An 11,191-nucleotide genomic window follows, 5' to 3' on the forward strand; every position below is an offset into this window, starting at 1 on the left:
GAGGAAATAAAAATACACTTCATGCTGCCAAATGAGGAAGTTCGGCGCTATGAGAAATCGGATGTAAAAATGTTTTGTAAAAATGTAGCCATGTTTTTCGACATTTAGTGTATTTTGACGAACAGGTACAAATAATTTGTATGTGCTTCACAACTTTCAAATGTCGGAAACACTCACCGACCTAAACTCATGAGGTCGAGGACGGAAGTTTTGGTGAGATTTTCTAAATTACATAAAACTAAAAACATATTTTTATGGAGCTAATTAGTAAGACAAAAATAATAAATAACCAAATAAACAATATTTTCTTTAGTTCACTCCTGTCTAGTTTAAAAGATCGTATCCATCTAAATCCACAGCTCACATCTTTACAAGAACAACATGACAAAAAGACTCGACTTATTGGCTCGATATGTTTAGATTAAATATTTAGTAAACGCTGTTAAAATAAAATAGGATAAGATTCATTAATTAATTATTATATCTTGATAAAGAAGCTTGTGAGCTTTGAAACCAGTGGGTAGAAAAATATAAAAAATAAGTGGTGAAAAACAAAGTTATTTTATATTTATTTCATGGTAATATTTTTATATACATAATTCCTCTGTACGTGTTATGTCACTGAACGATTTACGTGCGGTTTTCAGAGGAATATAGATTTTTGCGCTGTGCGTGTTCGTAGATATTAAAATCTTCAATCTAATATGTAAAAAAGAACGAGCGTAAATGTTTTATTCATCGATCTACCACGATTACATTCGAGGAGAATGCATTTACAAAAAAATAATGTTGTTCTTTTGCGTATAAAAAAGGTTTGTTTTTGAATGTTTATAAACAGCATTTGCTTTTTGTGGATCTCAATCAGATTCTTTGCTTTAATTCCTTATAATTTCTACCCATTTATTTCTTTTTACAGTATTTTTGGTAATGCTAAAATAATATTAAATTCAATACATTAAAAAAAATCGTATTCTTACATAAGTACACCCCTCTGTTGGTGAGAAGACCGGAGTTCGACGTTTGCAAAAAGAATGCCACATTTGAAAACATATTTATTTTATGTTTTGGAATTCAACCATAAAGAAGTACCTAGGTACCTACTTAAATTCAATATTTGAATATTAGCAATTTTTAGTTTTGGAATTTAATCACAAAAAATAGTAAAGGAATAAAAAAAAATATATTTCCTTACATGTCCTTGGGAGAGAAAGAAAGGTGACCGTTACACCAATGTCTTACCTAATTACGTAATTTAAACTATACTTTATTCTGGAATATAAACACATTCAATTTGATTTGTATCTAGTTCATCACATTCGGTTAAGCTCTGTAAAGCTTTCTTAATATTGGCATTTCTCTGCACTTCTGCGCGAGCCAGTCTTTTGGAATAACTTATATCACTCTTCAATTTGGTTCTCTTTGTTCTTAAATTTTTAATCTCCCGTTCGAGGGCGTCCTTTTCTTTTCTCAGCTTAATCAAGTGCTTGGATATCTCCGCGCCCGTTTTGCCGCAAGAATCGCACACCGACTGTTTGGAAGCGAAACTAAACGGAGTTGTAATTTTGTCATCTGAGTTCAGCGCGGCGATCTCTTGGTCGCTGAGACTGTTTTGCACGATTATGTTTTGGTCGTTGTCTGCGAACGTGAGGATTCCCCGGTCATCTTGCAGGGTGATATACTCGTTGATTTCGTTGCTGTTTTTAAGTTCGACAGTTCCGTTCGACCCGAGTTTCAACATCTGTATGGGAAGGTTACACATGTCTCCGCCGGTTAAAGAGTCGCGTACGACCAGTATGTTTCTCAAGTCGACTTCTGAATTGGCTACGCCGTCGTTTGTCGCACCGGTGATGTTTTGAAACAGCATATTTTCATTCGAATCTGTATTCTGCTGTATCAAAACCTTATTCGATTCAGATTTGATGAAAATAGAATCTATATTCACAAATTTGAATTTGACTTTAGGGTTTGTGTTTTCGTCTTCTAGAGTTTCTGAGAGGCAGTTTTCCGTCTGCGCAAACGATTCGTCATCGATGATTTCTAAAGCGTTAGAGAAGTCTTTGGCTGTGTTGTTTTTAGCGGTCAATTCTTCGGTATCGATGAGGCCGATGTTTTCAATCACTATGTCATTACTACTGGGCAGATTATCAATTTTTGTACTGTAGGAATCCACGATACTAGGGTAGAGATATTCTATTATATTCCTGAAAGAAAATGTAACACAAGTGTCAATAACAACGCTTATAAAATGAAAAAAAATTCAATTGCATTTAATAAATCTGCTTCCGTGTAATCATTATCATCATACCCCTGTCCGCACCCGATGGTGCATAGGGCACAGAATTGTTACCCTTAAAGCAGCACATATCAATCATATCCTATATGACCAGCCTCATACGTCATGCCAGTCCGGGAACATGAAATATTCCAGTGTATAACAACATTTTTAATCAATTTACATGTCAACCTTCCCAGGCATTGAATCCGGGACCTCGGCACCCCTGTTCGGGCACCATTCGCCTTCAAGTTATTGAAAATCAAATGTAAAATAAAAAAGAAAGATTATAAAAAATATTTCGGCATTAAGAAATACTCAAAATACATTTTGTTAATAGAATTGATTCAGGAATTGTCGATGTTGGAATGTGAGTGAAAAAGTAAAATGGACATACTTAGCGTTTCTCGGTTCCTCTTCGTAGAATATTTCCACCTCTCTGCCAATAGGGTCGTTCATTGATTCATGTAAAGTGCAATCCAAACCTTCGTACACTCCATCTACAAATATAGTTTTTTTTAATCGGAAAAATATTTTTTTTCTGTTTGAGTTTACTGTTTATCATATTGATGTGCCATATGTATGTTTTTTAAAATTATTTTTTGTGTTTCTGATCCCATATTTGTGGTCATAAACTCATTGATTTATTTATTAATTATACGGCACAAAGGTCTTTTACAATATAAAATATAACAATGTAATAAGTTAGTTAGATATACAAAAATTAAAAAAAACAATATTAAAACATGAGTATAAAAAGAAAAATATACATATTTATTTATTTATTTATTTTGTTCATTAACGCCCAAAAGGCATTTTAAAAAAATAAAATAAAATACATGCTAACATACTAAATAATAAACACAGAATATACAGAAAAAATATGTGAAATTAGTTAGAAAGGATATAATAAAAAGTTTTACAAAGAAGAAAAAAAAAACAATAATAACAAAGGTATGCAAGTAAAAACAGTAAGCATATAAACAAAAAATGCAAAGATATAAGCTTATGAAATAAGTTCTGTAAAGCAAACACAGTAAATAAAGTGTTACGGTAAGCAAGAAAGACAAATTTAAGTTAAATTAATAAACAAGTAAGCATATATTATCGCGAAAAAATAAGAAATAAAAATATGTATATATGAAATGCGAATTTGCCAATACTACAGTGCAATTTGATATAATAGTAAAAAATAAAAAACAAGTATAAGGTAATAAAAATAAACAAGTAAGTATTTTTTTTCAATTTATGAAATTGAATTGTCAATAATAGTTTGACGAGCAGCTACAAATAAACTTGATAGTGTGGACTTATAAGATAATAAAGAATTGGACAGAATGTCTGCAGCCGTTCCATAAGTGTTACCTAACCTACGCACTATGCAGTCTAGGTAGCAATGAATTGTTTTGTTGGTTGGAAGAAGTACTGGAGCAATGAAACAATAAAGTACTCCCAGTGTTGACAGGGTTCAAGTATTTCTGGTACGTCAAAAAGAGAGTTTACAATTTTATACAGTACAATGAGATCATTAATAATAATACATGCATGTATGTATGTCAGTATACAAAAGATATGAAATTATTTAACACCAGATCGTTAGCATAAGCAGCATTTGCAAATAATTTGTTAATCGTTACTATGGAACATCATAAAATATTTATAAAGAGATGATTTGAATTCACAGAGACTCGAGTTAAAAATGTCGATATGAGAGGTACATTCATTTCCTAGTCTGTGTATACGCCGTATAAGTGAGTGACAAAGATAGTTGGTTTGAGAAGGATGACAATAATATAGACTATTTTGTCTAGTTCTATGTGTTGGTATATTAACATGTATTAAATCCAGAAGTTCCAACCAACAATCGAATTTTGAATTAATGATTTTATATAAAAATATTAGGTCAGTTATTGTCCTGTAATCCCCCAGAGTAGGCACATGTGTCTGTGTCAACTAATTGCTCGTCCCATTTTAACACAGGACATTTGGTCCCACGGTGTTGGGAATTATGTCTCAAATGATGTGTAATGAACTACATGCATGTAAATAAATAAATAAATGACAATTGGGTGGACGAGGTTGCAATTAATAATAACGAAAAATACTTTTGATATAAAAATCAAACACTGATTTGAGTCAACTGAAAAACACATTATTTTAACCTTTACCTCACTAAGCATCTAAAAATTACATATGATCCGAACGGGGGGACCAAACGACCCCAGCGCCTACTTGTATATGGCGTCATGAGAATAAAACGTTGGAAGTGTTTATGACCGTGCAATAATTTATTCATGTTTTCGCGTACATATATATTACTCATTCGTGTATTTTATTCATTTTTGTTAGTTTGCCGAATGCTTATGTACGTAAAGTGAAATTGAACCTTGTACTATTTACGTCTTTTTTTGTTGTAATATTTAAAAAAAACAATAAAAACAACTATTTCAAAATTTAAAAACAAAAACAGGAAAATGCTTATTTCTATTAATTTCACGATTAAAAAAAATATACAGCAAATAGCTTTAATAATACTTGAATCTACTTTATCAAATTAAAATCGGTCTATGGGGGATTCGAATTAAGCTGGGTTTGATTTGGTTGGTGAACACCCCTCATATTCATCTGATCTAACACCCGGGGACTACCGGCTATTCCCAAAACTCAAGGAACATTTGGGGGTGAACAGAAAGTTTTGGACGACAATGAGATCAAGCGCTGTGTAGACAAGTGCTTGCCAGGGGTCGGACAAATGTTCCACCAGGAAGCTGCAGAAATGTTGGAGCATTGTTGGAAGAAGTCCACACAAAACCAGGGAGACTGAATTGAAAAATTTTGATTGAAATTCATAACTCCATATATCGGCAGAGTTGACAACGCTGGGCGGTCAGCACCCCATGTAAATTGTTTTCCACTGGCTGAATATTATAAATCTGTACTGCCAATACCAAGAAGAGTGGATGCGGAAGCAAAAAATATATTTACCAGAATCTTGAACCAGAATATCTTCTTCAGCAACTTGGCACAGCACAGTGTCTCCTGCCCTCTCCCACCTTCCCTTATTGGGTGGAGAGTCCAGATCCATGTCTGCAGAGGACTCCTGACTATCGGTGGACTCCGCGAGTCCCAGATCTTGCTTCTCCATGGCATCCTCATTGCTCTCAAAATCTAGAAATGGTTTTTTTAATCAAGAAATTATGAAGTGGTATCTTCAAAGGGACATTTTCACACTGGATTTGGAAAGCAAAATTTTTATAAATATGCAGGATTTTAACATAAAAAATATTTATCCTCGCTATGCGAAGAATAATTAAATGAAAGAAACAATAAATCCGTTTAACTGTATAAGAAAGAGCACGAGAAAAGAACTTATAACAAGGAAGACAGAGATGCTGTTCTGTGGCCGGTGTTTGTTTGAAAGAGACTGCAGCATCCAGATTGTAAGATCAGATACAAATACCACGCATAAGACAAAGGAAACATCAGTCATGTGTTTTTCTCATTTGATCAAATCAGTCAGTTATTGGCAGTGTGCGGGAGCGTACGCTAGTTAAATGACTGGCAAAAATTTTGATTATTAATTTATTTTGCTGTAACTGGCCTGAATTATATTTTTATTAATAATTTTGGAAAGGGAATTATTAAACAGTATGCCTCTATTTTATATTTTTTTCAAATGTCTACTGAATGTATTCTGAAGAATATTCTGTATTTTGCTTAATGTAACATGATGTTACAGCACCGTTCTCAAAGGAACTTTTTAGCATAACCTTTTAAAAGTGATGGCTAAATTGATCTCACCTGTTATGGCTTTAATCAGACTGATGGCTCGTTCAGGTTTGAGGGCGGTGGGGAGTCTTCTGTCTCCAGCGCCAAGATTCAGGAGGTCCTTGTTGGTAAGAATTTTGCCAGTTTGTTCCTTGACGTAGTCTCGGACACATTTGCGTTCTACACCTAACCTCAACAAGTCCAACACCTGGAAACAAAATCATTCATAGACAGATTTATCAAAAGAGACAAAGGTGTTCAATAATTTTTATTATGGATCTTAACAGAGATGAAGGAATTATGGTGGAATATGGAAGGCTGAGTATGAAGAAAATTACACCAAACTTTGTAATGTAATGTATACATTTTAGATAGTTGTACAAATTAAATTTGAAGACCTAGTTATACCTTAACTAATAAACAATATACCTAGTCCTGCCATAAATACTGTTACAAACTGTTTTTATTATAATAAAAAAGCAACTAATTTTACAATAGTTTTTTTTTATTACTAGGCCAACATGCATATTCCACTAATTAAAAAAAAAAAATTATTCAAAATGTCCTCCTCTTGCCTTCACACAGGCCTTTAAGCGTGACGGCCAATCGTCAATGGCAGCATGCACAATATCCACGGTAAAATTGGCCACAGGTTTTTTCAAAGACCGTTTCAAGCTCTCCAAATTTGGATGTCGTCTGCTACAGACCGTGGTCTCCAATTCTGACCACAATTTGTAGTCCAGCGGATTTAAATCTGGACTTCCAGAAGGCCAATCTTCAGCTCTAATAAACTCCGGTGTGTGATTTTCCAGCCATTGCTGGGTAGATTTTGCCTTATGAGCTTGAGCAGAATCTTGCTGGAGGATCCAATGTCTCGAATTGAACATTGTGTCATTGAGAGGCTAAACAACCTTCTCTAGAATGTCATTTTGGTACGATTTCGCACTTGTCTTCACACCCTGCGCACAAATATGAAGCTCGGAAACCCCTTCGTTGGAGACACCCCACCAAATCATCACTGCTGCTGGATGATGACCTTTTTGAACTTTGGGAATGATTTGAGCGGCTTCTCGAGAGCTATGAAAATACACTCGATCATTTTGCTTGTTGAAGTTTTCTATGATGTTAAATATTTTTTCATCAGAAAACAGAATTTTGCAATGCAAATTATTCGCGTATCGTGAAATAAGTTTTTTTGCTCTGGTCTTCCCAATGTCCCTTAAAGGTGGAGTAAGCAAATGGTGGAGTAAGCTTCTTCGGTAAGCCCCCATCTTTAGGTTAGATTTGTTGATGCAAGACATACTTCGAGTCGATATATTCATCTCCCTGGACAAGATTTTTTGTTTACGGAGCGGATTTCTATGAATTCTGACAGCCTTAATAGCTCCTGGAGTCCGCACAGTTCGAGGACGTCCAGATCTTTGTCGGTCTTCAGCGCTTTGAATATTCTTGAACCGATTAATAGTTCGATAAACAAACTGGTGACTTATTATATATTTCGCAGAGCAAATATTTGATCCATACATCCTCTTCCATTCATAAATCCACTTTGTATATCCCAAACTCTCTCTTTAGTCACTTTTCTTACTCTCTCAATCAGTATTCTGCCATAAATCTTTCCAACAGCGCTCAAAAGGCTGATAACTCTATAGTTTCCGCAGTCCACCCTAGAGCCTTTTCCCTTGTATAGAGGCATAACAACAGCTCTCCTCCAATCGGGGGGAGTGTAGCTTATGTAGCCATACAAAAATTATTTCTCCACTCGCCTTTATAAACTCTGTGGCAATGTTATCATAACCTTGCGCTTTCCCATTCTTCATATACTTAGCAGCATTTTTAATTTCTTCCATACTTATCTCTTTCGCATCGTCATCTGCATTTGTGTTTACTTGAGAAGGTGGTACGCTGGCTATATTTCCTGTGTGCGTTTCGTATACCTCCTCAAAATATTCCTTCCATCTTGTTTTAATTCCACTATCATTCGTCACCATTTTTCCATCGTTTCCTATTACTGCTGTCATACATCCGCTATCCTCACTTTTTTTGGAATTTTTAACTGCTTTCCAGAATATTTTCTTGGAAATATTTTGTCATTCTTATTCCCTCACATTCTTTCAGTAATTTTTTTCTTTCACACACACCTTGTTTTACTCTCTTCTTACATTCAATATATACATTTTTTAATGCGGCATACTTACTGGTATTCGTTTGACTGACTGTTAACAAGTTTAACCATGCTTTCTTCTTTTCTTGAACGAGCTTTTTTATTTTACCATCCCACCATGCATCACCTGTCTTTCTTCCTTGTTTTGCCACACCGCATACTTCCGTTGCTGATTCACACATACTTATGAAATATATGATATTTTTATAGCTTACCTGTAAATAAAATCACCATTGTCTCCCGCATGACATAATAGAGGGAATGGCTGAGGGGACATTTAGAACAAGTATGCGAGGGCTTGAACTACGTCTGATATGTTGAGCTGAAGAAGGTTGCAGAGAATAGAGCACAGTGGAGGTTGAGATGCGGGACTTGGTTGCAAACCGACCCCCGGGATGGAAACTGCGAAGAAGAAGTACGACTAAATAAATAAAGTTAAACAAACCTCTTGTTTGACTTCTGGCGAGAGCCGTCTATCTTGCGGGAGCTTCTTATAGAGATCCTTGGACACGGGGTGATTGTGAGCGTTGCAGACGGAGATGACCTCCAGCTGGCGGCCGGATTTACTCGCTCGCACCATGATGTGGGACGGGCAGTCGGTGCGCATTGTTCTGCGATAACAAAAATAAGCGTGTCCATAATGAGGAAGCTGAGTGTTTTATTTCATGTATTGTATTATCAGCACTGTGAAAATGTAATGTCAGTCACCAAAACCATGTTACGTGAGTTACTTTTATTTTCAATTTATTTTCTGTACAGATAATGAAATTCGTTTATCGCTATTGAAATAAACAAGAACACTTAAAGTTTTCGTTACTTTTTTTTTTTTGTTTTGTTTTTTTTTTTTTTTTTGCATCACAACAGGCCAGGAGGCCTAATTACAGTGGTGAACTACATCACAGAGCACCCGGGCTTGAGAAAAATCACATTTTAATTTTTGTGTTCTCACCGGGAATCGAACCCGGAACCTTCCGTGCGTGAATCAAGCGTCTTGACCACTACACCACGGAGGCCGCCTTTTTTTTATTTATTTTATTTATTCTTACATGTTTAATTAGAACGTTGTTTTAGGATTGTATACCTTTTAAAGGAATAAATAAAATCACTTTGTTTCATGAACCGCTTATTTATTATCACAACCGACTAGTCTCGGCAACTCACGTAGCCCTTTTCAGGGTTATACAATGAGTCATTATAGAACAATGAACCACAAAGTAAGTGCTACAAGCATAGAAGTTCATGACGCACAATGTAACGTGAGGTACTGAAGCAAAGAATTTATTTTAAAAACATTTGTTTACCTTAATTGAATTATTGTTTATCCTTAATCAATGTTCAATATACAGTGATATACAACATAGATATTTTTTACATTATATGGCCACAAAAAGATATCGGATTTGTGATTACTTGTGATCTTAAATGGGAATCACATATTATCCAAATTGTCAAACGCACCAATTCCCTCTTATACTTAATAAGGAAAACATTCGCTCACATCACCCGAGATTTGTTCCTCAAAATTTATAAAACATCTTCTTCACAATATCCCACTTCACCTGTTTATCTGAGAGAGCTCTTCCAACCTCTATTACAACACGGACTATCTCTTCGTTCTAGTGACGAGAGAACCCTTTTACTACCCTTTCATCGCTATAATTTTCTTGCCTTCTCTTTCACAGTAGTAGCTGCTCGATTTTGGAATAATCTACCCACTGATGTTAGAGACGCCCCTTCTTTATTTACATTTAAGTCAAGATTGAAATGTCACTATCTAAATATTTCAGTTGTTCCTTTACCCTTCTTCTTTCCTTCCCATCCCCTCTCCGCTCTTCATAGTATAGTGTTTATTTTTTTATATATTTTTATTTTGTTAATCTTTGTTTTTAATTTTTGTATAAAATTGTAAGATTTAATATGACTTGTGTAATTGTAATTTTCTCAAACTGAACGGTTTGGGTAGGTAGGAAGACATTGCCCTAAGGCAATATGCCCGCCCTTATATGTATATAAATTGTATATGTATATAAAGTTTTAAAATAAAATAATAAAAAAATATTTTCTTGATTTTTTATCTTTCGCATTATAATTAATAATTATTTGAAAACTACTTACATCGAGTGCCTTTGGCCTTTACCCCGAGGAAAAAACTTTTGCCCGCCATAAACACAAGCGTATTTTACAGAGTAGTAAACAAGTTTGGATTCAATCGGTCGAGCAGTTTTCATATACGCTCCTTGTACCGTTCTGCTGTCTCTTCTCCAGTAATGAACTGAGCTCTGCTTCGAGTGAGAAGCGAGCCTCTTTAAGAGTTCGTCATAGCTATCAAATCGCTCGCCCATGCGAAAAACAGAGCTATCTTTTAACACTACAAACTCATTATCGCCTGTCTGACAATCTTCTCCCCGTTTAAGAACCCGGTGTATTTCATCTGAATTGCCCTCCATGTTTGCGCAGTTGTCCCCTCAAACTAGCAAAATAAAAAAAGATTCGGTTCCCGTCACCCGTTTGATCTACATATCGAAAATTATTACAAAATGTAAAATAAAAAACAGGCTCGGAGATAAAACCAAAACATTCCGGAATGACAGATTGAAAATTATGCTGCCATATCAAAGAAAACATTGCCATTACAAAATTAATTCATCAAATAATATTATTATTTAGTTGTAGGTAAGTACTCAACAGTGATAAATCAACACTGACTAAATGAAATAATTCCAGATGAAAATTTGATATCCATCCATTCACCCACATATTATTATCTCGGGTTGTGTTCCTGTGGCTAGTGTCTCGGACTCACGAATCAAAGGTCCATGGTTCGAATCCCACTCTACCCCAACTTGATTCCTATTTTCTGATAGTGAGTTATTTACAACTCGTTGAAAATGGCCCTCAAAATGAAATATTTACGAACGCAAATATTTATTTGAAAAAAAATACACATATACATACCCTGAGCTCTCAAAAATGATGACAATTAACGT

General features: G+C 34.9%; 1 protein-coding gene across 1 annotated transcript; it reads right to left on the reverse strand.

The window, feature by feature from the left end:
• Positions 1-541: 541 nt before the first annotated feature.
• LOC148273780 (uncharacterized) lies at positions 542-10,807 on the reverse strand. Its single transcript, XM_088238210.1, has 6 exons — positions 10,320-10,807; positions 8,650-8,815; positions 6,074-6,248; positions 5,258-5,440; positions 2,670-2,772; positions 542-2,201 (listed from the first exon to the last, which is right to left on the reverse strand). The coding sequence occupies exons 1-6, from the start codon at positions 10,649-10,651 to the stop codon at positions 1,265-1,267; spliced, it is 1,896 nt and encodes a 631-aa protein (XP_088094336.1). The 5' UTR covers positions 10,652-10,807; the 3' UTR covers positions 542-1,264.
• Positions 10,808-11,191: the final 384 nt, after the last annotated feature.

Source organism: Micrasema longulum, unplaced genomic scaffold, assembly GCF_059751315.1.
Source record: "Micrasema longulum isolate JH-2025_06_02 unplaced genomic scaffold, ASM5975131v1 h1tg001836l, whole genome shotgun sequence".
In the NCBI taxonomy this organism is placed as follows: Eukaryota; Metazoa; Arthropoda; class Insecta; order Trichoptera; family Brachycentridae; genus Micrasema; species Micrasema longulum.